The sequence below is a fragment of the Triturus cristatus genome, chromosome 6 (genome assembly GCF_964204655.1).
Source record: "Triturus cristatus chromosome 6, aTriCri1.1, whole genome shotgun sequence".
NCBI lineage: Eukaryota > Metazoa > Chordata > Amphibia > Caudata > Salamandridae > Triturus > Triturus cristatus.
The window spans coordinates 1081495622-1081523505 of record NC_140589.1 but is presented as its reverse complement, the minus strand read 5'-3'; the positions used below and the strand labels follow the sequence as shown (position 1 = coordinate 1081523505).

The 27884-nt window shown below is 45.0% G+C and overlaps 1 protein-coding gene across 1 annotated transcript in view; it reads left to right on the top strand.

Moving 5' to 3' along the window:
* NUP133 (nucleoporin 133) overlaps positions 1 to 27884 on the top strand; it is a 1584091-nt gene that overhangs the window by 339436 nt on the left and 1216771 nt on the right. The window contains exon 9 of the mRNA XM_085611954.1: positions 19303 to 19450. Within this exon, the coding sequence (XP_085468080.1) occupies positions 19303 to 19450 (148 nt within the window). The remainder of the gene's footprint in view (positions 1 to 19302; positions 19451 to 27884) is intronic.

Here is a 27884-nt window from a genome sequence, read left to right as displayed (position 1 = left end):
ATAATGACCCCTCTAGAATAGGAGTATGACGAGCAGTGTGTGGTCCCCGCCCACCTGCGCCCAATGTGACTGTTAGAAGTGGGTGCAAGGTGTGTCTCTTGCAGGAGGGCAATATCTATTTGTAGTCTGTCCAGATATGCAAGTATTTGTCTAATTGTTTTTGGGTTATTAAGCCCTCTCACATTCCAAGTTAACAAGTTTAAGTGCTTAGGTTGTGACTCCACATCAGTTATCATTAGCTAGTGACACCGATGATATTATAATGGATTGCGTGCAGCCTGCACCTCTCCCAGGTCCTAGGAACGGATTACCAGCATTATGCAGCTTAATGTAACTCTGGATTTCAGCGATGTTTCTCATGCACCTTGGCCTGCATAACAGTTCCCAACACCAACCCTCCCACCCACCTCCCACTTCAGCACCCCAACCATGCCAAAGACAGTTCCCAGAAGAAAAAAACTACATAACCTAACTTGGTGTGGGGAGCACCCGCGCAGGGGGTCCACCAAGAGCACACAACTCCATCCAACCAAGTGGATGTTCTCAGGTATACATTAGTGATGCGAACTAGTCATTTCCTGCAACATGAAAGACAGCATAGTGATCACCATTCGGCTATACGTGTTTTGCACAATTTACAATCTCAAACAGTCTATCTTGTCTCCATATACTCCAAGCAGCGCACAGTGGCGCCCAATTTAGGGGTCCGGACAGCTAATAGTGCTAGATCTTCTGTAACTGAGCGCATGGTACAATCCGAATGCCCCAGCCCGCTGAAGTCTCCCCAACATCCCATCCACAGGTGCCGCTCTGTCTGCCATATGGAGTTCAGCAGGGGTAGCCAAGGAGTCTATGTACATGAGCCCACAACAACTATTCTTACTGTCCAAAGCAGGACCATACCGAGGCGCCAAAAACACCCATCTTAAATCTGTAGCATCCCCATACGTAGCCCCTGACATTAGAAGAATATGAGAGCCACCAACAGTCCAGAGCTCAGGGATCAGATAGGCCTGATAAATTATTAGTTCGTTCTCTTCTGCCTACTGCAGTCCCCTGGCCTACGCCAGCATCCTGAGTCTGTTTATCCACCCAAAGTCTCAGCAGTTTAATCTTGCAACTCAGTGCAGACACGGGCCTTACCAGTCCATAGCTCCGAAGGCCCAAGTTTTAACTTACCCCGTATCAGCACTCAATCCGAGTCCCGGCTCTGCTCGCTTTTGTTCTTTGTGTTTATTGCTGATCTTCTTGATGAAATCTTGTGCTGCTTTCGGCGTCTGGAGAAGCGTAGATCGGCCCTCATATGTCACCCTCAAGCTCGCTGGGTATAAGATAGCGTACTCAATACCCAGGTCACGCAACTTCTTTTTCGCCGGGTTGAATTCTTTCCACGCTAGTTGGACTGACAGTGAAGTCCGGGTAGAACTCCAGCGCATTACCCTGGTAGTTTATCTGCCGTTTTTCTCGAGCCAGCCGCAGTATGACATCACGGTCCCTGTAATTGAGGACCCGGGCAATGATAGGTCTTGGAGGTGGGCCGGGCTTCGAGCTGGGGCCAGGGATCTGTGGGCGCGTTCGACCAAAAAGATTGTTGAGAGGCATTCGAACACGCTACAAATCAGTTCCTCAACATAAGTTTCCATCCGCCCTGTGTTGGTGGATTCCGGAACTCCCGCGATTCTAATGTTGTTGCGTCGAGATCTCGCTTCCAAATCTTCCGCCTTATTTTTGATGACGTCCAGCAGCTTCTCCATTTCTGTACATTTTTGGGTCGTGACGTGCGGTTCATCTTCCACCGCAGCAATACGATTTTCAGCTTCCACCAGCCGTTCTCCGTGTCCATCCAGCTTAGCCGCCATATTGTCGACCCGCAGGGTGATAGTATCCAATTTACCATTGATGTCCTGCAGACTTTGTTGTATGGCCTGTAGAACTCCTTCCATACCAGTAGGTGCCGCAGTTAGTGTCAGACTCTGTGTCGGAAAGCGCCGTCGCACTCTTGGTGTGCCTTTTCGTCTCAAAGGGGAGTTTGGACTGTAGTCTATCTGGCTTCCCCATTATCGCGCACCTAAACACTACAAGGTTGAGAGATTAGGACTCTGTGAATGACGTGGTGTTGAGATGGTAATGGGTCCCTGACAGCTCCTACAGCGATAACCGTCCCAGGGTATGAGCTCCCTCACCATCAAGCAACAGTCCGTTTACCATATAGGGCACAACCACTCTGTAGGTGGGATGACGCGCAGCAGGTAATGATGTGCCTCTCTGGGGCCAGTTCACCCTGCCACAACAATAGATTAATGGGGGAGAATGACTAGGAACCCAGTCGCGACACAACAGCAAACCGCACCTGTCAGGCACCGGGTGCAATCACCAATAGCACTCTCAGCAGCCACAGGCCATAAACTGTAGAGCGCAAGGGGGAGCAGGCTGGAGAAACAACAGACGACCCAAACCATCCTCCTCAGTGCTGCCACTCCGGATAGTAGCGCCGCCAACGCGACATGCGGGTCAAACGTGACTCAGCTTTTTCCAGCGCAACTGTGGAACACATCCACTAGCACGGCATCCATAGGATTCACAGCGCCGTACATCGCCTAGGTGCAATCGCAGTGTAATACACGCCAGGCATAAAGCATGTCCTCCAGAGCTGATAACAATAAGCGGCTCTAACAAGGAGTGTATAGGCTATATATCACATGTGGGCAAGGCAGGTTAAACCAGCATAGGGGCACTGCTGCGTCGAGGCTCTGCCATTACCGGCACCAGGCTATGCTTTTCCCTAGTCGGTAGCGGTATCCGCCATTTTGTGCCGATGCATGAGTCCCCTCCGGCCAGCAGTCTCTCGATCTCGGTGCAGTGTAAGGAGCTCGCACTGATAGCGCGGTGCGAGCGCGATCCTCACCTCCACAGTTCAATCGGGGCACCGTCTTAGTTCGATCCAGCGTTCCTCCGCATTCCGCTCCTTACCCACTCCGATCCCGCTATGCTTTAGGGCGCCGCCATCTTGCCCACATCGGACCTCACCGCTCGTCCAGACACCTTTCACGATTTCTCTGTCTTGTAGGCGTGCTGCCTGCCTTCCGCTCCAACCATTACAGGGACAAGCCATTCCGATCACATTTTCTGCCGCTTTTTTGCCAATTTCAAGCCCGCAGACGGCTCTTATTACCACATTATGGGCCTGACCGGCGGAGCTTTCTTAGAAGGCAGCCATTCCGCAGTGCTCCCTCTAGCGCCCCCCCTTCCTCTTCTTCAATTTCTGGTTGAGAAGGTCAGGCAAACATCTCTCACCATCGTTTTGATAGCTCCCACCTGGGCTTGTCAACCATTGTTCACCACACTACTGGAGCTTTCAGTAGTTCCACACCAAAAGCTTCACCTCACCTCAAACCTTCTCCCTCAGAACCATGCAGAAATCAGACATCCAAACCCCAAGGAGCTCAACCAAGCGATGTGTCTCCTGAAGTCCTAGAGTTTAGATACTTAAATCCACGGTCAGATGGCATGACAATTCGTAAAGAAGCAAGACAACCTACCACTAGGCCACGTTATGCAGCAAAGTTGAAAAGGTTTGTTATTTATTGTAATAACCAAACAGTTGAACCGCTAGATGCTTCTTTACAACAAGTAACTTGTTATTTATTACACCTACAACGTGCAGGCCCAGCATATACATCCACACGTCTACACCTTTCAGCAGTGGCTGCATATCTTCAAATAGACATGACTTATCTTTTCAAAGTGCCTGAAGTTAAAGCCTTTATGGAAGGACTTAAGAGTGATACCACCAAAAGTTCAACCTACATACATTAGATGTTAAAAGAGCATTATTATGTTATGTTGACAAAACAAAAGACTTTCGCAAAACAAAACAACTTTTTGTTGCGTTTGCTCCCCATCATACAGGAAAACCTATTGCTAAATCAGGTGTTTCTAGATGGATTGTTAAATGTATTCAAACATGTTATATCAAAGTCCAAACCTACTTTGTCTCTACCTCCTAGAGCACATTCTACTCGAAAAATAGGAGCATCCATTGTCTTTTTAGGTAACATTCCTATAGCGGACATTTGTAAAGCAGCTACATGTCTACGCCACACACATTTACTAAACACTATTGTGTGGATGTTTTTTGCTCGCCAACAAGCTAATGTAAGACAGGCAGTCCTAGGAACACTTTCAAACAACTGCAACCCCCACTGGTTAGTTAGTCAGTCAGTCAGTCAAAAACACTTTATTCGGTTAATTAAAAAACATAAAAGTACTACACAAAAAATACAATACATCACACAGTAACACATCAAAAAATCCTAGTCCTCATTAAATATGGGCGACCTAGAAAGAAAAAGAATAATATAAAGCCAAAATTCATTAAATCACATAAAATCCAGACTACCATTAAAACATATATATCTATGAATCACCACAGTGAAAAACGATTCCGGTTAAAAATACTAATATAAAAAGAGAAATCACATAAACTTGATCGATGCTCATTATGACATCATAGGGTATAGTTTATTCCTAAGTCTAACTGCTGCGACTAAAAAAACTTGTGATGTTACAAATTTCCCATGGGTCATTCAGCATCTGAAGATAGAGTAAAGCAGGTTTCACCTGTATAAAACCTTTTCCCCTTAAAATTTTAAATAAAAACCTCCTACGAATAACACTATAATAGTCACAGAACATTAAAAAATGCATGGTGTCCTGAGATGAGAAATTATCACAGGTACAAGGACCTAAATCACACTCCCTACTCCAGCCTTGCACATTACCCAGGAAAAAGTGTATTGAATTAAAACAAAACCTGGTTAAAAGCAGGCGATGGAAGGGTTTCGTGACTATTCTTAGGTAAGGTTCTGTTTTGGGGGAGGTTTTTAACAGGAAGTAAGCTTTTACTGATGGGTTCATCAACTCAGTTTCCTCCCCTCAACCGACATCATGTTCAGAAAATGTGTTTATACCCATGCCAGATCCTCTTTTCTTATTTTATCAGGGAAATCGAATAAACCTTGGCGCCCAAGTTTGTTTAGAATATACTTAGAATAGTGAAGTCATGGAATATTGTAAGCTCGCTCCAGGGTGACACAGTCCCATATGATCTTATGATTTAATGTTAATCCTGGGTTAAGCCAGGTCTTAAGCCAGCATACCACTGGAGCCAGCCTCAACTGATCTGCTACGTAGCCGATACCTAGCTCTTGGTGAATTATAAAAGTTGGAGAGGATTGGGGGACCGACAGGAGAGTATGTAAAAACTTGTTTTCACCTATCTGAACCCCCTCCATTGGCTTATATCCCCAGATGGCAGAACCATATAGAGTAATGGTTAAGCATTTGAACCTGTAGATATTGGGCATGGCATCAGTTGGTTTCACCCCCAGTCGTTGGGCAAATCCGTGCACAGCAGCTGTTGACCTTGCCATTGCATTTGTTTTTACTTTGTTGTGGTACACATAAACCCCTCTCGTCAAACCGTACTCCTAAATAGGTAAAAGAGGTCACCCTGGTCAGCTCTACGCCATCACAGTAAAAAGATTTTTGTTGTTGTTTCCGGCCCATAGTCATTACATGTGATTTGGCTATATTAACAACTAGATCCAAAGATTTCATATAGGCACCAAAGGAATCCAGAAGCCTCTGGAGCCCTACAGCTGAACGGGCTAATAAAATGGCGGCGTCCGCATATAGGCACACAGGAATAACCCTGCTCCCTGATCGCGGTATATCCAGACTGGCCGAATCTAAAACTTTACCTAAATTATTTATGTACAAAGTAAAAAGTAATGGGGCTAAAATACATTCTTGGCGTACACCTCTACCAGATTTAAAGTGCCTAGTGCATTTCCCTTCTTGGTTGACCCTCACCCTTGCGGAGAGATCCCTATGTAGGTCTGCCAAGAAGTGGAGAAGACTTGGGTCTATGCCCATGTCTAGCAGGATAGGCCAAAGCTTGGATCTATTTACCAGATCGAAAGCCGACAAAAGATCCATAAAAGCTAACTGTATTGTCCCCGCTTTAGCTATAGTGTATGTGCCTGCTAATAAATGAAAATGTAGGCACTGATCCAGAGTACCCCTTCCACTTCTAAAACCATATTGAAGATTAGATTAAAAACCTCATTCTCTTCTAACCAATCCATTAACTTAGTTAAAATCACTTTCCCGAGAACTTTTACTGCTGAATCTATTAGTGATATTGGCCTATAACAGCGTGGGTCCCCTCTCTGACCTTTTTCAAAAACGGGGATAACGGTAGACGATGACCAGGATAGCGGGAAACCCAGACAACTAGCCACATTAAAAACATTTGTCAATATTTTTGCCCAAAAGTTTGATTTTGTTTATATAGGTCTGCAGGGACGCAGTCTGGACTAGGGGCCTTATTACTGGTCATTGCCATAATTGCCAATTCCACTTCAACTTCGTTAAAAACAGTTTTAAGTGAAACCCTACTGATCTCTAAACTGACGAGTACGTCCGGGCTGGGGGTGGCCTCATATATGGCTTCAAAATGAGAAAGCCATTGGGCTTCTGTGATATTGCATTCAACAGGAGCGTTCTCTATTCCGGAAAAGAAAGGTTTGTTTACAATAGCCCAGAGTCTGCAGCTATCTTTTAAAATTTCCACTGATAATAAAGCTTTCCAGGCTTCTTCTCTAATTTCCTTTTTACATGTGAACAGCACAAGCTTATACTCCTTTATTAACCCCTTCGCTGCTAGGACCCAGAAATTAGCCAAAATGGGAAAAAAGGGCTACAGATGAAAGTGTCTGTTTATTTTTACCCTGCAAATGGTATTAAAAAAGGGGTTGTAGTGCTGAAATCACCATCTTCCCAGCTTTCAGTGACGAGCAGACTTTTGTCAGAAAAACACATTTTTTACACAGTTTTGGCATTTTTCTGGGACATAGCCTATTTTTGCTATTTTTTGTGCTTTTAACCTCCTTCCAGTTAATAGTAGAAATGGGTATGAAAGCATTTGTGTACATCCTTCATGGTTTCTGTATAGAAACTAACAGTTAAATATAGGAAAAATTGAAAACTAGTTGAAAAAAAACAGCCATTTGTGCCAACGTTTTCACCTGTAACTTCTTCTAATTGTGACAGCTGTTTTAAAGCAATATACTGTTACATCCACTAGACCTCAAAATTTGTCAAAACAAATTTTCCTCACATTTTTTGTGGTGGAATGTTCTGGAATCTGTGTGCATCCACAAAATTCCACCCACCCCGTATTCCCCAAGTCTTCAGAGAAAAATGGTACCTCATTTGTGTGGGTAGGCCTAGTGCCCGCTACAGGAAACGGCCCAAAATGCAACATGGACACACCACATTTTCACAGTGAAAACTGACCCTTTTTTTTGCAAAGTGGCTAGCTGTAGATTTTGATCCCTTGCTCTGCCGCCACCAAGAGAAACCTAGCAAACCTATAAAAAAATTTAAAACTAGACACCCAGGGGAATCTAGGGGTGACTTGACTGGCTCTCACCATGTTCTGTTACCCAGATTCCCTTGCAAACCTCAAAATTTGTCAAAAATATTCACATTTTCCTCACATTTCTGTGATGGAAAGTTCTGGAGTCTGCGTGGATCCACACAATTTCACCCATCCCGCGTTCCCCAAAGTCTTCAGAGAAAAATGGTACCTCACTTGTGTGGGTAGGCCTAATGCCTGCGAAAGGAAACGGCCCAAAACTCAACGTGGACACACCACATTTTCACAGTGAAAACTGACCCTTTTTTTGCAAAGTGCCTAGCTGTAGATTTTGAACCCTAGCTCTGCCGGCACGTGGGGAAACCTAGCAAACCTAATATTTTTTAAAACTAGACACCCGGGGGATTCCAGGGAGGTATGGCTTGTAAGTGTCCCCCAACGTTTTCTTACCCGGAATCCCCTGCAAACCTCAAATTTAGCTGAAAAAATCACTTTTTCCACACATTTTTGTGCGGGAAAGTTGTGGCATCACCGGGCTGACACAGATTTCCTACCACCCAGCATTCCCCCAGGTCTCCCAATAAAAATGGTGCCTCACTCGTGTGAGAGGCCCAAGTACCCGCGACAGTCAAGGGCCCAAAACGTATTGAGGCAACATCAAAATTGCCGATTACAAAACGACCTGGTTTTGCAAGGGGGGTCACCTGGGTTTTTGGCCCCGTGCTCAGCGGCCAGCTAGGGAAACCTACCAAACCCACACATTTTTGTAAACTAGACACATGGGGGATTCCAGGGAGATACCTCCCTATAATCCCCTGAGTGTCTAGTTTCTAGAAATGTGTGGGTTTGGTGGGTTTCCCTATCTGGCCACCGAGCATGGGGCCAAAAACCCAGGTGACCCCCCACCTTGCAAATCCAGGTTGTTTTGTGATGGGCAATTTTGATGTTACCTCAATACGTTTTGAGCCCTTCCCTGTCGCGGGTACTCTACCCACCCACACGAGTGAGGTACCATTTTCATTGGGAGACCTGGGGGAATGCTGTGTAGAAGGAAATTTGTGGATCCACGCAGATTCCAGAACTTTCCCACAACAGAATTGTGAGGAAAATATTTTTTTTTGGGTTTTTTTCGTTTTTTTTTTTTACAAAGTTTGAGGTTTACAAGGGATTCTGGGTAACAGAACCTGGTGAGAGGCACACAAGTCACCCCATCCTGGATTCCCCATGGTGTCTAGTTTTCAAAATTGTACAGGTTTGCTAGGTTTTCCTCTGTGCCGGCTGCGCTAGGGCCCAACATCCACAGGAAGGCACATTGCTAAAAATAAGTCTATGCCTTGTGGGCTTTCTGCCGCCCTGGGGGGGAATCGGGAGGGGGTGTTTGCCCCGATATGGCCCCAAGGGGGATATAAAGACTTAGACTTTTTTTGGGGGGATGAGAGCATTGGTATTCCACTATTGCGTAGCACCCACCCCATGCATAAAAAAAGCCAGCGTAATCACTGGCGCCTAGTGGGCTTTCTACCCCCCTGGGTGCAGATCAGGGGCATCTGCCCCCCCCCCCCCCGGGGGGGCAGAAAGACTGGAATTTCTCTGGGGAGGGGGCGTGGGGGTATTGTCATGCCCATTTTGGGCAGCCCCCTCCCCTACATGACTACAAAAAAAATCCCTGGTTTCTTTTCTACTCGGGGGGCAGAAAGACTGGACTTTTTTTGGGGGGGTGTGGGGGGATTTACATGCCCATTTTGGGCAGCCCCCACCCTAAGTAAAATTGCATCAAAAAGAAATCCCTGGCATCTAGTGGGCTTTCTGACCCCCCCGGGGGGGGGCAGATTGGGGGCTACTGCCCCCATCTGCCCTCCAGGGGGGGGCAGAAAGACCGTTTTGGGCAGCCCCCGCCCTAATTTCAGTTGCCCAAAATAAATCCCTGACGTCTAGTGGGCTTTTTGGCCCCCAGGGGGGGCTGAAAGGCTGTAATTTTGATGGGGTGGGGATTGGGGAATTGGCATGCCTGTTTTAGGCAGCTCCCCAAGTAAAATTGCGGGAAAAAAATCCCTGGCGCTAGTGGGCTTTCTGTTTCGTCATTGGCCTGCCCGTTTTGGGCAGTCCCCACCCTAATTTTATTTGCCCAAAATAAATCCCTGGCGTCTAGTGGGCTTTTTGCCCCCCGCGGGGCAGAAAGGCTGTCATTTTAGTGAGGGGGTGGGGGCATTGGCAAGCTGTTTTGGGCAGCCCCCACCCTAAGTAACTTTTTGGATAAAAAATCCCTGGCGCTAGTGGGCTTTCTGGGAATCCTCTCACCTATATCAATAAAACTCGGTTCAAAGAGATCTACTGCAGCCAGGAGCTCCTCCAAACATTCCCCATGCTGTGTGTGTTCAAAATGGGGAGTTGGGGAGTTCACCGATCCTAAAAGATCTTCTGTCTGGCAGTCAAGCTCACAAACATGAATGTTAAAATCGCCCATAATTATAATTGAGTAATAAGTGGTTTGCTTCGATCGGAACTCGTCTAGAAAACATTTCAATTTAACCAAATGTTCATTTAAAAAGCTACTCTCGCCTTAATGATAAAAGTTAACAAACAGCAGTTTCCCCATGAGCCCCTGATAATTTAAGTGAGAATAACATTAAGAGGCCCCCTTTTGCTCTGCCTGACTGGGAAGGTTGTGCTTGAACACTATATGATTTAAACCCATCCACCCAGAAGTTGTTATCCGTATCCCAGGTCTCCTGTAAACTAACTATATCATAGTCTTTTAACAAAGTAAGCCACCTGGGATCCTCTTGTTTGCTTCTCAACCCTGCAATATTCCAACTAATGATATTGCAGTTGAGAGTTTCACTCTTATCTGATCCCTGCCTTTTGCCATGATTACAGGTGTAGCTCTGACAGAAGGACGGCTCCAGTCAATCGTTTTCATCTAAGAAAGATAATGGGAGGAATCTATTTTGACAAGTTAAGCTATTTCCTTCATCAGTTCTCTCAGGACTCGAGGTTGGTGGCTTCGGGGCACTAGCTATACTCCAATTTGACATGGCGGGCGGATTTTCTCTCTATGGTTTAAGCAGGAGGTAGGACGGCCTTGTTCCATTCATTAAGGGTTGAAGCCCTCGAGACGTTCCGCCCGATGGTTGTACCCCTTTGGGTGGTGGGTAAAAAAAGCCCAGTGTTAGAGCCTTGATGACCCCCTCACCCTCCTTGGGGCCATCTCTAAATAACTGCCCGCTTTATCTGCACTGTCAAAGTTCACGACAATGCAGTCACCTTCAATATGTTTAGGTCTATGGCCCACCCACCCAACTCGTCTGGCCATTATGATATGTGAAAAAACCTTGAGCCTGCTATCGGAATATCGGTCACACCAATGTTTCGTTTTGCGTAGCAACTCCATAGTGGATTCGATACAGTGCTCTTTCAGTGGGGGAACCTCTGCAAGTATAGCGACTAGGGGAGTTGCTTCTAGGGGCATATGAAGTCTGCTACTGTTTGTCGCATTATTAGCCCCTTGAATACCAGGGCACCTTCTCTGGACCTGAGTCTTGTGAGTTGGCAGAAGACTTGAGGTGATCTTAGTATGGCAACAAGTAGAATCCCCTGTCTGCCTCCCTAATGTTGCATCTAAATTCGTTCTGGAGGTGGTCTCAGGCCTTTTCTTTGGTATTTGATTAACGGGGCCCTCTTCCCTATTATCAACTTTGGACCGCGCTTGTACCCGGGGGATGGTGTTATCGTAAGAGTTTTTGCATACTTTTTTTTAAAGCCCCCTCGCTGGGTCTGAAGGCGCTCCAGTTTTGCCATAATCCCCTCTACAGAAGAGTTCAATAAGGCAACAATATCTTTAACATTGTTTGAAAAAATGTGCTCCAGCCTTGATTAAAAAAATTCTGCTATCACTTTCCAAACTGCCGACTGAACACATGAGTCTAAGTCTCCGGACGGACCATAGGTCATATCAGAAGATATGTGGTTGGATTTACTTGTTCTTTGCTTTCCCCCTTCTTTTACCAGTCAATACATAGAAAGACAAATTCAATTGCAGGCACAGGACGCAATAATTAAACTTTAAATTTGTACCATTGTAACTGATTTAAACACGTACTGTGTCTTAATATCGGGCAATTCATTAGAGTCAAGAAGTATGCAGACTCTATCAAAGGTGGCAGGTGGCAGGAGTAATGGTTAAGCATTTGAACCTGTAGATATTGGGCATGGCATCAGTTGGTTTCACCCCCAGTCGTTGGGCAAATCCGTGCACAGCAGCTGTTGACCTTGCCATTGCATTTGTTTTTACTTTGTTGTGGTACACATAAACCCCTCTCGTCAAACCGTACTCCTAAATAGGTAAAAGAGGTCACCCTGGTCAGCTCTACGCCATCACAGTAAAAAGATTTTTGTTGTTGTTTCCGGCCCATAGTCATTACATGTGATTTGGCTATATTAACAACTAGATCCAAAGATTTCATATAGGCACCAAAGGAATCCAGAAGCCTCTGGAGCCCTACAGCTGAACGGGCTAATAAAATGGCGGCGTCCGCATATAGGCACACAGGAATAACCCTGCTCCCTGATTGCGGTATATCCAGACTGGCCGAATCTAAAACTTTACCTAAATTATTTATGTACAAAGTAAAAAGTAATGGGGCTAAAATACATTCTTGGCGTACACCTCTACCAGATTTAAAGTGCCTAGTGCATTTCCCTTCTTGGTTGACCCTCACCCTTGCGGAGAGATCCCTATGTAGGTCTGCCAAGAAGTGGAGAAGACTTGGGTCTATGCCCATGTCTAGCAGGATAGGCCAAAGCTTGGATCTATTTACCAGATCGAAAGCCGACAAAAGATCCATAAAAGCTAACTGTATTGTCCCCGCTTTAGCTATAGTGTATGTGCCTGCTAATAAATGAAAATGTAGGCACTGATCCAGAGTACCCCTTCCACTTCTAAAACCATATTGAAGATTAGTTAAAAACCTCATTCTCTTCTAACCAATCCATTAACTTAGTTAAAATCACTTTCCCGAGAACTTTTACTGCTGAATCTATTAGTGATATTGGCCTATAACAGCGTGGGTCCCCTCTCTGACCTTTTTCAAAAACGGGGATAACGGTAGACGATGACCAGGATAGCGGGAAACCCAGACAACTAGCCACATTAAAAACATTTGTCAATATTTTTGCCCAAAAGTTTGATTTTGTTTATATAGGTCTGCAGGGACGCAGTCTGGACTAGGGGCCTTATTACTGGTCATTGCCATAATTGCCAATTCCACTTCAACTTCGTTAAAAACAGTTTTAAGTGAAACCCTACTGATCTCTAAACTGACGAGTACGTCCGGGCTGGGGGTGGCCTCATATATGGCTTCAAAATGAGAAAGCCATTGGGCTTCTGTGATATTGCATTCAACAGGAGCGTTCTCTATTCCGGAAAAGAAAGGTTTGTTTACAATAGCCCAGAGTCTGCAGCTATCTTTTAAAATTTCCACTGATAATAAAGCTTTCCAGGCTTCTTCTCTAATTTCCTTTTTACATGTGAACAGCACAAGCTTATACTCCTTTATTAACCCCTTCGCTGCTAGGACCCAGAAATTAGCCAAAATGGGAAAAAAGGGCTACAGATGAAAGTGTCTGTTTATTTTTACCCTGCAAATGGTATCAAAAAAGGGGTTGTAGTGCTGAAATCACCATCTTCCCAGCTTTCAGTGACGAGCAGACTTTTGTCAGAAAAACACATTTTTTACACAGTTTTGGCATTTTTCTGGGACATAGCCTATTTTTGCTATTTTTTGTGCTTTTAACCTCCTTCCAGTTAATAGTAGAAATGGGTATGAAAGCATTTGTGTACATCCTTCATGGTTTCTGTATAGAAACTAACAGTTAAATATAGGAAAAATTGAAAACTAGTTGAAAAAAAACAGCCATTTGTGCCAACGTTTTCACCTGTAACTTCTTCTAATTGTGACAGCTGTTTTAAAGCAATATACTGTTACATCCACTAGACCTCAAAATTTGTCAAAACAAATTTTCCTCACATTTTTTGTGGTGGAATGTTCTGGAATCTGTGTGCATCCACAAAATTCCACCCACCCCGTATTCCCCAAGTCTTCAGAGAAAAATGGTACCTCATTTGTGTGGGTAGGCCTAGTGCCCGCTACAGGAAACGGCCCAAAATGCAACATGGACACACCACATTTTCACAGTGAAAACTGACCCTTTTTTTTGCAAAGTGGCTAGCTGTAGATTTTGATCCCTTGCTCTGCCGCCACCAAGAGAAACCTAGCAAACCTATAAAAAAATTTAAAACTAGACACCCAGGGGAATCTAGGGGTGACTTGACTGGCTCTCACCATGTTCTGTTACCCAGATTCCCTTGCAAACCTCAAAATTTGTCAAAAATATTCACATTTTCCTCACATTTCTGTGATGGAAAGTTCTGGAGTCTGCGTGGATCCACACAATTTCACCCATCCCGCGTTCCCCAAAGTCTTCAGAGAAAAATGGTACCTCACTTGTGTGGGTAGGCCTAATGCCTGCGAAAGGAAACGGCCCAAAACTCAACGTGGACACACCACATTTTCACAGTGAAAACTGACCCTTTTTTTGCAAAGTGCCTAGCTGTAGATTTTGAACCCTAGCTCTGCCGGCACGTGGGGAAACCTAGCAAACCTAATATTTTTTAAAACTAGACACCCGGGGGATTCCAGGGAGGTATGGCTTGTAAGTGTCCCCCAACGTTTTCTTACCCGGAATCCCCTGCAAACCTCAAATTTAGCTGAAAAAATCACTTTTTCCACACATTTTTGTGCGGGAAAGTTGTGGCATCACCGGGCTGACACAGATTTCCTACCACCCAGCATTCCCCCAGGTCTCCCAATAAAAATGGTGCCTCACTCGTGTGAGAGGCCCAAGTACCCGCGACAGTCAAGGGCCCAAAACGTATTGAGGCAACATCAAAATTGCCGATTACAAAACGACCTGGTTTTGCAAGGGGGGTCACCTGGGTTTTTGGCCCCGTGCTCAGCGGCCAGCTAGGGAAACCTACCAAACCCACACATTTTTGTAAACTAGACACATGGGGGATTCCAGGGAGATACCTCCCTATAATCCCCTGAGTGTCTAGTTTCTAGAAATGTGTGGGTTTGGTGGGTTTCCCTATCTGGCCACCGAGCATGGGGCCAAAAACCCAGGTGACCCCCCACCTTGCAAATCCAGGTTGTTTTGTGATGGGCAATTTTGATGTTACCTCAATACGTTTTGAGCCCTTCCCTGTCGCGGGTACTCTACCCACCCACACGAGTGAGGTACCATTTTCATTGGGAGACCTGGGGGAATGCTGTGTAGAAGGAAATTTGTGGATCCACGCAGATTCCAGAACTTTCCCACAACAGAATTGTGAGGAAAATATTTTTTTTGGGGTTTTTTTCGTTTTTTTTTTTTTACAAAGTTTGAGGTTTACAAGGGATTCTGGGTAACAGAACCTGGTGAGAGGCACACAAGTCACCCCATCCTGGATTCCCCATGGTGTCTAGTTTTCAAAATTGTACAGGTTTGCTAGGTTTTCCTCTGTGCCGGCTGCGCTAGGGCCCAACATCCACAGGAAGGCACATTGCTAAAAATAAGTCTATGCCTTGTGGGCTTTCTGCCGCCCTGGGGGGGAATCGGGAGGGGGTGTTTGCCCCGATATGGCCCCAAGGGGGATATAAAGACTTAGACTTTTTTTGGGGGGATGAGAGCATTGGTATTCCACTATTGCGTAGCACCCACCCCATGCATAAAAAAAGCCAGCGTAATCACTGGCGCCTAGTGGGCTTTCTACCCCCCTGGGTGCAGATCAGGGGCATCTGCCCCCCCCCCCCCGGGGGGGCAGAAAGACTGGAATTTCTCTGGGGAGGGGGCGTGGGGGTATTGTCATGCCCATTTTGGGCAGCCCCATCCCCTACATGACTACAAAAAAAATCCCTGGTTTCTTTTCTGCTCGGGGGGGGGGGGGCAGAAAGACTGGAATTTCTCTGGGGAGGGCGAGTGGGGGTATTGTCATGCCCATTTTGGGCAGCCCCCTCCCCTACATGACTACAAAAAAAATCCCTGGTTTCTTTTCTACTCGGGGGGCAGAAAGACTGGACTTTTTTTGGGGGGGTGTGGGGGGATTTACATGCCCATTTTGGGCAGCCCCCACCCTAAGTAAAATTGCATCAAAAAGAAATCCCTGGCATCTAGTGGGCTTTCTGACCCCCCCGGGGGGGGCAGATTGGGGGCTACTGCCCCCATCTGCCCTCCAGGGGGGGGCAGAAAGACCGTTTTGGGCAGCCCCCGCCCTAATTTCAGTTGCCCAAAATAAATCCCTGACGTCTAGTGGGCTTTTTGGCCCCCAGGGGGGGCTGAAAGGCTGTAATTTTGATGGGGTGGGGGTTGGGGAATTGGCATGCCTGTTTTAGGCAGCTCCCCAAGTAAAATTGCGGGAAAAAAATCCCTGGCGCTAGTGGGCTTTCTGTTTCGTCATTGGCCTGCCCGTTTTGGGCAGTCCCCACCCTAATTTTATTTGCCCAAAATAAATCCCTGGCGTCTAGTGGGCTTTTTGCCCCCCGCGGGGCAGAAAGGCTGTCATTTTAGTGAGGGGGTGGGGGCATTGGCAAGCTGTTTTGGGCAGCCCCCACCCTAAGTAACTTTTTGGATAAAAAATCCCTGGCGCTAGTGGGCTTTCTGGGAATCCTCTCACCTATATCAATAAAACTCGGTTCAAAGAGATCTACTGCAGCCAGGAGCTCCTCCAAACATTCCCCATGCTGTGTGTGTTCAAAATGGGGAGTTGGGGAGTTCACCGATCCTAAAAGATCTTCTGTCTGGCAGTCAAGCTCACAAACATGAATGTTAAAATCGCCCATAATTATAATTGAGTAATAAGTGGTTTGCTTCGATCGGAACTCGTCTAGAAAACATTTCAATTTAACCAAATGTTCATTTAAAAAGCTACTCTCGCCTTAATGATAAAAGTTAACAAACAGCAGTTTCCCCATGAGCCCCTGATAATTTAAGTGAGAATAACATTAAGAGGCCCCCTTTTGCTCTGCCTGACTGGGAAGGTTGTGCTTGAACACTATATGATTTAAACCCATCCACCCAGAAGTTGTTATCCGTATCCCAGGTCTCCTGTAAACTAACTATATCATAGTCTTTTAACAAAGTAAGCCACCTGGGATCCTCTTGTTTGCTTCTCAACCCTGCAATATTCCAACTAATGATATTGCAGTTGAGAGTTTCACTCTTATCTGATCCCTGCCTTTTGCCATGATTACAGGTGTAGCTCTGACAGAAGGACGGCTCCAGTCAATCGTTTTCATCTAAGAAAGATAATGGGAGGAATCTATTTTGACAAGTTAAGCTATTTCCTTCATCAGTTCTCTCAGGACTCGAGGTTGGTGGCTTCGGGGCACTAGCTATACTCCAATTTGACATGGCGGGCGGATTTTCTCTCTATGGTTTAAGCAGGAGGTAGGACGGCCTTGTTCCATTCATTAAGGGTTGAAGCCCTCGAGACGTTCCGCCCGATGGTTGTACCCCTTTGGGTGGTGGGTAAAAAAAGCCCAGTGTTAGAGCCTTGATGACCCCCTCACCCTCCTTGGGGCCATCTCTAAATAACTGCCCGCTTTATCTGCACTGTCAAAGTTCACGACAATGCAGTCACCTTCAATATGTTTAGGTCTATGGCCCACCCACCCAACTCGTCTGGCCATTATGATATGTGAAAAAACCTTGAGCCTGCTATCGGAATATCGGTCACACCAATGTTTCGTTTTGCGTAGCAACTCCATAGTGGATTCGATACAGTGCTCTTTCAGTGGGGGAACCCCTGCAAGTATAGCGACTAGGGGAGTTGCTTCTAGGGGCATATGAAGTCTGCTACTGTTTGTCGCATTATTAGCCCCTTGAATACCAGGGCACCTTCTCTGGACCTGAGTCTTGTGAGTTGGCAGAAGACTTGAGGTGATCTTAGTATGGCAACAAGTAGAATCCCCTGTCTGCCTCCCTAATGTTGCATCTAAATTCGTTCTGGAGGTGGTCTCAGGCCTTTTCTTTGGTATTTGATTAACGGGGCCCTCTTCCCTATTATCAACTTTGGACCGCGCTTGTACCCGGGGGATGGTGTTATCGTAAGAGTTTTTGCATACTTTTTTTTAAAGCCCCCTCGCTGGGTCTGAAGGCGCTCCAGTTTTGCCATAATCCCCTCTACAGAAGAGTTCAATAAGGCAACAATATCTTTAACATTGTTTGAAAAAATGTGCTCCAGCCTTGATTAAAAAAATTCTGCTATCACTTTCCAAACTGCCGACTGAACACATGAGTCTAAGTCTCCGGACGGACCATAGGTCATATCAGAAGATATGTGGTTGGATTTACTTGTTCTTTGCTTTCCCCCTTCTTTTTCCCTGGAAAAATTGAATGGGCCTTCTGCAGGGATACATCCTCTGAGAGTCTCGTCGATCGCCTCTCCCTAGGTGCCCCTTGCCAGTCTATCGATATGTGGGGTGCATTCCTCCCCTGTTATCAGCACTCTCGGCTCAATGGGGACTGGATTCTTTGGGTGGCTATCTGGTCCAGTTGTGCTCCCAGGGCTTCAGAACTTAGTCCCACCTCAACCTCCGCATTTTGGATTTTTTTATTCAGGGCCCCCACCGCAGAGGTCAGATAAGACATATTTGAAGCTGAGTTCCTAGGAACCTTCACTCTTGCACTCCCCTGATCCTGGCTACATGGTTGTTTGCGCTTATCGATTATTGCTGATGAATGTCGATGTTAAGGGGTGTCCCAGCCCAGCCTCCTCCGGGCTTTGAAGGGTGCAGATGGGCCCGCCCTTGGCCCGTGCCCGTCCAGCGCTGCGGGTGCCCTAGACTGCTCCTATGCGCCTCCTCGTGACTCCTGACGTCCCAATGCGGTGCCTGCCGTGGTGCTGGATGGGGGTTGTGTGTCCCCATGTAACGTGCAGGCTAGGCACTGCTTTTGGAGGAGACTGCTATACAGTCTATACAAAGCATGTCTATTCACAGCGTACATGCCTCGAACTGATTGTTACTTACCCTATAAGCATCTGTTCTGGGCATGTAGAGCTGTAGATTTATATGCGTCCTCCCCCGACACCTATGGTTGTTGCAGTTATCATTACTAATATTCATATTATACACCCATGGACATCTCTATACTACACTCATTTACTTCATTCTCACCCTTTTGTGGGAAAACAATCTAACAGTGGAGTCGATGCCCATGCGCACTATCACCGAAAGGAGGAGTCACCTTACATTGTTACTGGAAAAGACTTATTTGAAGAAAAACATCTTCCAAACATCTGGACCCAACACTAGTTGGCAGGAGTATACAAAGCATGTGAATCTACAGCTCTGCATGTCAAGAACAGATGCTTACAGGGTAAGTAGCATAATCCTTATAGCTACCCAACTCATGCATACTCATTTTATTGACATCAGAAGGATGAAGGTAGCATCCTTGTTGATATCTTTGTGGAGTGCTTTGCTGATCTCTTGTTACATATTTTCTTTCTCTTGACATCACTGTAAATTGAATCATGAATATGAAGCATCTCGAAAGTGGAGATTAACATTGTAGCGGTAGAAATATGGAACTGGTTTTGTCTAAAGAATATTTTAAAGCCTGGGACACAAAATCTGATCGCTTGAGATACAGAAGCTGGAGAAAGGGTATGGAATCAGTTGAAGACTAAAATTTGGATGTGGATGAAGCTTCTGCATGACACTGGGTGTAGAATAAAATTAAAGTTGCTATATCGTGAATGGGAAATAGAATATTTTTGTACGCCTATTAATTACGCCTTTTATCTCTTCATTTAAAAGGTCTGGATTAGTGATATTGGCTGCAGCATGGCATCCTGGTGACAGTCCCTGTATATCTTACTACACCTTGATAACCGTGCAGGACGAAGGTTATAACATGTCTGATGAAATTACGGTTGAAGTTACTCAATATAATCCTAACTTTCAGGTATGCATGCACAGGGCATCTGACAAGGAACCATAATATCGGTTGTTTCTATAGGCCTCTTTCTATGTGCTCAATCTTGATTTCAAAATTTGTGACATAATACTCACTGATAGGTTATTGACAGCGGTTCTGAGACCAATATAGTGATCATTCTGGATACATACGAGAGAAACACTTTGGTGAATTTTAAGAGGCACCCACATGTATTATCTACTATGACACAAGAGCCTGATGAGTACACGTTCTCCTTGGTGCCTAAAGGTGTTCATCTGTGTACTTTGGAATTGTGTGTTCAAATTGTTGGAGCACTTGATCTTCGGCTACAAGCTCAAATTGATCTATGTTTCTTTACTGGAAAGAATCAAAACTCATTTTTTCTCGTTGAAAGTGGATGTGGAGAGGCATGGTATTCATGGATGGTCTTTTTTTCCAAATTTTTTAAATTGCCAAATAGCCACTCACATGTTAATGCTGGCAGATTTACTGTACACAGAGATTTAAATGGCTAGAAAATGTTACATGTTCTTACTCTTCATTGACTACTGTCGGCTCAGTAAAACATTAAAGAATATTGGTCCCATATATGAGAACAGAGGTTCAGCCTTATATTGGTCCACAAGATATAACTGGGAGATTGCTGTTTTGTACCTATGGAACATGTCCTGCTGCCAGCAAACTGATCTACTGCTGTAACGGAAAGACACATGTTTGTAGCAGATAATGCAGTAGATCACTTACTTTGCACACTCCTGCCATTTATCAGTGTGCATAGAAGTTACAAGTTGTTTTTATTCTACATTTGATTTTGAAGTAAGTAATGATCCTCCCAGAAACCCACAATGTACCAGGACAAAGATTCCACCTTGGTTAGATTTTTTCCGCCGTCTGGTTCTGATGTACTTCTTGAGCTCTTGTACCGTCGAGCTGCAGTCATCAGGTGTTCGACTACAATGACTGGAATTGCAGTTTACAACACCAAATGAACCGCTACAGCTGATGGATCCTTGAATTTTACTGGGAACGGAGAATTCCTCTCACCTCCAGGTTGTAGGAGAATAACTTTTCGAGGTGGTGGGAGGTTATGGAGTACACACCATTCCAATTTTGTCCCAAATGCAACTCTATGTTCCTGTGGTCAGACCCTCACCAGGCTTGAAATCTTTGCTTGCCTCAGGATCAGAAGGAGTCGAGCTGTTCTGCCTGCCATTCCTTCAAACATAAAGGCTATTCGCTACACAGCGTCAGTTTAGTGCCTTATATGGGGCAGCGTAAGGACCCTGCTGGGTCATTACCACTGTTCGAACCTGAACACATTAATGGAGCATATGTGAAAGGAAAAAGGGCAGTAAGCAATTCCACTGGTTTCAACAGATCGGAGACCTGAAATGCTCTCCTCAGAGAACTCCAGTTATGGGGAAGAACAGTCTTCAGGGGCCCCAGTCAAACTTACTGCTGAGGGCACTTACTACATTGAAAACAAAACACCTCATACACCAGTGTGGAGTACAGGCCTAGCACCGCTCCGAAAGGAGTCAGGCTTCGGTCCCTGAGACAATGGCAAAAAGGTCTTGGTACTCAACTTCAGCAGACTGCTTCATTCCGTGCCCCCACAGAGCCTGCTTGGCACTGAGAGCCCATTTCTTATTCGATAAATGTGGACGAACATACAATAACATAAAGTGAGCAACAAGTGAAGGGATTCTGGAAACCAAAAAGATTTTCTGACTTTAGTCATATAGTGGTAAGGTGACTTTTCAGTGATTAAAAAATGCAGTAGTCACAATGGAAAAAACATCTTGTACTCCACAACAATCAAGAATTACGAGTCAGAGTTAAGATGTTGTTGTCGACGATGTTTCGAACCCCAACAACGGTTATGAAATCATCGTCAGGACTGGTCTAAATGCCTGAGAGGTAGCCTTAATAAAGCAAAGGGTTAGGGTGAGGAGGAAGGAGAGAAGGGCCGAGATAGGGTAGAGGGGGGAGAGAGGGGATGGAAGGAAAAATTGAGAGAAGTTAAGGAAGGCTCAGGGATGTATGTAATTATTCTCAAGATGAGTACTTAGTGGAGGATATTAAGAGAGTCTGTGAAACTATATACACCCAACAGCACATACGTGCCACCTTATTACTCCAAGGATGAATTTATTTCCATGTGGAGGTGTTGGTATGCCGGTCCAGAGACGTCATGCTTATTCAGTCATGCATTAAGTGATGCATGTGAGGGTAAACGTAGTCTGTTAAGAACTTACTGTGGGTCTGAGCTGTAGACCACACGTCAAGTTAGTTAGAGGGATAATGCAGCAACCAGTCAGGCTTGGGGCCACAGTCAAATGGCTAGAGGGGTGATGCCCCGCCTGTGGACCCTGGTCTACACGCGGGCGTAAGATGAAGGCAGGAAGAAAGTGATATGGTTAAACCGAGGACCTCCCTATCACAAAGGACGAGGCAAATGGTTGCGGCCAAAGCTTACCTGCCTCCGTTTGCAATAATTGGAGGGGTAAATTCTCGTGCAATGCTCTAAGTCTTGAGGCTCACAATGGAGCGTGGTATAGGGAATACCTGTAGGGAGACGGATGGCCAGTTAGCCGCTGGGTTGACAATCTGCTGGAAGCACGTGCATTAAGAGTTCTATACGCTGCAGCTTACCTGTGGCGATTTCTAAGATCTGGTTGCAAATGCAAGCACAACGGATGTGTGTTTTGGTAAATAAAAGTAAGGACGTGACTGCCTTGGGTGCGCATGCATGCACCAATTACTAACTAGAGCGTACCGCATCACGCGTGCTGGTTCATTATAGGCGCCATGCTAGAAGGAGCAAATAGCCAGTATAGAATGAAAAGACATACTGGGTGCGAGTTATTGGCATAGTACAAAAGAAAAATAGAAAGGGGACAGCCTAAAGGTATAGTTACCAGTCAATACATAGAAAGACAAATTCAATTGCAGGCACAGGACGCAATAATTAAACTTTAAATTTGTACCATTGTAACTGATTTAAACACGTACTGTGTCTTAATATCGGGCAATTCATTAGAGTCAAGAAGTATGCAGACTCTATCAAAGGTGGCAGGTCATAGTTTCAATTGGGGGTGATGGCAGAAAGAAACATATTGGCATACAATATAAAACGAGAAGAGTTGTACATGCCAAGTGGAGAAACATGTTTTGCTGCGCATAATATAGGTGACTAAAAAACAAAAACCACAGTATTTACAGTAATGTGGCAGTAGATACACATTTTGTCATCTGAAAATTAGAGATAGAAACCATAAGCAACCAAATTGTGCTGTGTAAATCTCTGAACTGTAACCATCTCATGGGTCAAGGTACATAGCAGGATTCAGTGGTGTGTCAAAGTTGGCAATTGAGCGGGAACCAAAATAGTTACAAGGTAACGAAGTGTGTACTGCGCGGTTCATGAACACACTTAATCAGATCAAATTAGTCCAGTCCTCCATACAGTTCTAGATAGTATGGAGACTATTAGTCCGTGAAATCCATTTTAGTTGCTCCTTATTCAGGATACTGCTGATGTCAGAGCTTCGAGGCGGCAGATGGACCACATTAATTACTTGGCATTTCAAGTCATCCTCCATTTGCCCTAGATTTGTAAAATGGTCAACCAAGGGTGCGTTTGCTGTTTGGCACTGTATTCTGCTCCGGTGTTGGCAGACTCAAATTCGGATTTTCTGTGTTGTCTACCCAAAATAAATTAGGTTACATGGACAAATGATTGCATACACAACATTATGGCTGTTACAGTTGGAGAAATGTGTTACGGTTACATCAATGTTACCATAGACACATTTTTTGCTTTCAATAGTGAGGGTACAGACACTGCAACCTCCGCAGTGATAATCGCCTAATATCAGTGGCAGGCCCCATATTTCTGTCAGAGTCTGAGAGATTTCTTTTGGTGCTAAAGCAGCCCTGACTTAGGTGTTCCTTTATGTTCCTAATTTTCTTGAATGCAAATAATGGGCATTCCAATGTCAGTTTTCCTGCATTAAGTAGCGACCAGTGTTTTGGAATGCATTTTTTCACGCATACCATCCTCTCGTCTTTACTTTTGGGTGTGGGAGTCCGAAGTGTCTCGCGTAGGCAATACCAGGCTTGTCTTTAGTGAGTTCTTTACTAGTTTGCGGGGATAACCTCTAGTGAGCAGTTTTTTGGAGAGGGTCTTGGCTTTCATGAAATAGTCAACTTTACGGGAACAGTTCCGTCTGATACGAAGGAATTGTGAAAAGGGTAAGGAGTCCTGTAAAGCACGTGGGTGATAGCTATTGTAAGCAAGTAAGGCATTTTTTTCAGTCTGCTTACGGTAGAGTGTGGTGTAAAGCTTATCTTCAGATATGATAAGTAAGTCAAGGAAGGCAACCTGAGTCTTGCTGTGTGTCAAGGTAAATTGAAGGCCATTACGTTGTTTATTGAGCCAATTTAGGACCACGGCAGAGGGGTTTTGGGTCCCTCCCAAATCACGAAGATATTGTCTATATATCTCCTCCATTCTAGTATATTGGAGGCGAATGGGTTAGCTGCTGACAGAATCTTCTAGGTCTCAAGCCAATCCATATACAGGATGGCAAAATTTGGTGCAAAAACAGTGCCCATGGAGGTCCCTTTAATTTGTTGGTAAAAGATGCCATCAAATGCGAAAAAGTTCTGTGATGGGCAGATTTTAAGAAAATGTAAAATAAAGGGAACGGGTACTGGATGTGGACAAGGTCTTGAGTCAAGAATGTTTTGGATGACATCAATCCCCTCGTCTTGTGGGATATTGGTATATAATGACTCCACATCCAGAGTGCAAAGTATGCAGTGTGCAGGATCAAATGGGAGTCCCTCCACCAAATTAATCATCAACATTGTGTCTTTTACGTAGCATTTAGAGTCATGGACGAAGTCCTTAATAAAGTGACCTACATAACGACCTAGTGGCTCTAGAATAGAGCTGCATCCAGATATAATGGGCCATCCTGGTGGGGTTTCCGCATTCTTATGCACCTTGGGTAGTGTATAATGTGCCTATGTTCTTGTTCTAGGCCCATGATTTTGTTTAGGACAAGCTCTTCAAAGGTCTGTATCTCTGTTGGTATGGTATTAGATGGTGGAAGGAATGTAGAGGGTGGTTGAAACGATGTATATGCAGATTGTGGTGCATATGGTTTATCCAGAAAGAAGGCTTGTAAGCACACCTTTCTAAAGAAACGGAGCAGTTCAATATGCAATAGTTCTAAGAAATTAGGTTTCTTAGTGGGGACGAAGGACAGTCCTTTGCTAAGCAATTCAATGTCTTTCTCAGAGAGTTGGTGGGTGGAGAGTTTGAAGATCGGAATGGTCTTCTGTTCAGTCATATGCATGGTGCTTACGAGACTAATGTCAGTATTGTGTGTTGGTGTGGTGACCCTATTAACACTGGTAATATCTGTCTCGTCTGTCTGTCTCCTAGGGCACTGTACCACCTGGGAGCGCGGTTCGTGCCTCGGTTGTTCTGCCGTCCCTGGTCTTTGTCTGAAAAATTAGTATTAGTGTTCTTATTCCTTGATGTACGAGGACCTTCTCCAAATTCTGAGCTCTCCGATGATTCGACAGATGTGTCTGAGAACCCTACAATGTTCTGTTGTTTGTTAAATCTACCTCAATGGCGCTGTCCTCTAAGTGTTGAGTATGTCCGGTTTACATAAGTCTTCTACCAAATACGGGTAGGTTCTCTCGGTCTTATAATTTTTGACGTCTCTTTGTACTTTGGTTGTTTTCCTATTTTGCTCTATTCTATGAAATTCTGCGATGGTCTTGGCTCCTTTCTCTAGCAAGGACTTTGCGTCTGTGATGGTGCTATTTTTATTAATTCTTCTTTCTATGCTCTCTATTTCTTCCTGTAGTTTACTAATACCTTCAGTCGCTGTATCAATACCAAGGACCATCCAATGTCTCGCGCACGTCGTCCTTATTTAACTAAAACCTGTGAGATATTTCTTGCTGTCGGTAAATACCCCTAGGATGTTACGTACTTGCAACCCAACTGGTATTGTGTCTGTTTTTAGATACTGTCAACATGCGTACCACAAGTTGCAGTCTGATTATAAAAAAATAAAAGGACTTTTCTAGTTGTTCGAATATAGAGTTTTCTGTCAGGCTAGGGGTTTCTGGTGTTTCTGAAAAGAGCGAGGGTCCTTCCCAGATCTTTTTGATGTAATCATCTGAATACAACAGTGCATGATGTGTCATCTCTCAAAAAAAGGGGGGGCGTTGGGGGTGTGGCGGCGGGATGGGGGAAGGGGGGGAACTGGGATAAGGGAGTAAGGAAGAGAAAGTTGACAACAAAACACGTCTTGACGGAAGCCTTGATGCAGAGTAAGACAACACTAGCCATCTAGATCCCTAAACCGCTTGATATCAGGCAAAAGAAATCCTATCTAGCCCAGACAGAAGAGCGGTTTTACACCGTGAATTTTTTCTGGATTCAGATCGTGCGCATTATTCTGTCATCTAAAGGTCGGGTCAGGAATTGTCTTCTCTCAAGTCCCCTCCCAAACTCCCATCACTTCAACTTAGCGTTGTCAACCACCAATTGCTAGTATGTCTATCCTCCTGTGGCTGCAGACGCATGGCCTGGAAGGCTCTGTGAAAGGTTGCCATCTTCATATTCTTTTTTCTGTGGAATTAGAAAGTAAGGGTCCGAGCTTCAGGACAGTTGAAGCGTAATCAAAGAAAGGCTTCAACTGCGAATATGACTCGTTATTTCGCATGCAATTAGTTTGCATGCCATTACTACGCGTCTTTTTCTTAGCCTTAACCGTTACTACGCAAGTTTTTAGTTTGCATACCATTACATTGAAAGTGTTAATGTATGCGAACTAAAAACTTGCCTAGTAAAATAAAAAACCAACACTACATACAAATACACTACACATTAAAAACACCACCCAAACGCTCAAAGTACACTACCCTACACTACTAAAACGCCACTACACTAAACCCTAAATCACTACCCCCTGCACAACACTACCCCTAGCCCCAGTCCTGTCCCTACTCCTAAACACTTCCCAGCACGACCCCCCAACACTACCCTAAACCCTAAAACACTACCCTACCCAAACTCCACAACCCTTCCCTAAACCCTAAACCACTACCCCCAGCACAACCCTGCCCCTAGCCCCAGTCCCGTCTCTACTCCCAAACACTACCCTGCACGTCATCCCGACACTACCCTAAAACACTACCCCCAGCACGACCCTGCCCCTTGCCCCAGTCCCGTCCCTACTCCCAAACACTACCCTGCACGACCCCGACACTACTCTACACAACACAAACACAAGTACACTACCCTGCACGACCCCCGACACTACTCTACACTATACAAACACAAGTACACAACTCTACACGACCCTACACAGCCCCTCTTACCTCTCTCTCTTCGTGGTTCCTCTCTTCACCTCCACACTTGGTTCCAGACTTCTCCCCCTTCCTCCGTCGTGGGCAGGCAGAATAATGAGTCCCGAGGGCAGTCGCTCACCCCCTCACCGACTTACGCACACAGCAGACCCTCTTCCTGAAAATGGATGTCCCTTCGCCGACTACTCATGTGTTGTAACAACGCATGCGATGTAACAACTTGCATACTAAAGGCTACGCGTTGTTGCATCGCATGCGTTGTAACGCTTGCGTAGTAATGGTACGCGGACTAATGGGTGCTAATGTTCAACAGCACATCAATCAAACAAACAAAACAGACACTGGCAATCACTGACCAGTTCGACAAGGACTGTTGAAGAAAGGGTGGAAACACCGAAGTACACTGAAAATTCCAGCAGTTTGGCTTTGTGGAAACCAGACCACGTATGTCACAAAATGTACAACTGTGGGGTTGGAGTCATCGAGGAAAATGGAGAACACTTCCTTTAAGTTCTGCCTGAAGTGCCACCTCAAGTTCGCCCAGAAAGACGGACTCAAGGTCCGCAGTCCCTGCCTACCAAAGACCGACAGTGCTGAAGGCTGCGAAGTGTGTATTGAGTCTCATAGAGAGGGAAAGTTCCAGCCACCCATACCCAAGTCCAGCACATATACTGTGTAGATTCCATTCCAGCACAGTTATATCAGTTGTTCTTCGGTAGTAGGAGGAGGAGGAGGAGGCTCCAGATATATTCCTCTATATTCTGCCCACCAAATTTTAAAATGCTTCGGAGGGCTTCCTCGTGCAAGTAATGAGGATTTTAAAGATTTATTTATTTATTTGTCATCAGCAGACAGCTTTACGATATAGAACAATTAATTTACATTAAAAAATAATCACCACAGATCAGAATAACAAATTTATCATTAGTATAATACAGAAGTAAAAAACACTAATAAACAGTATCATTACCTTCCAGGATACAATCCCAATAGCTGCTTTCTTTTTGACACATATCACATCTTGCTAGGCTCTCGA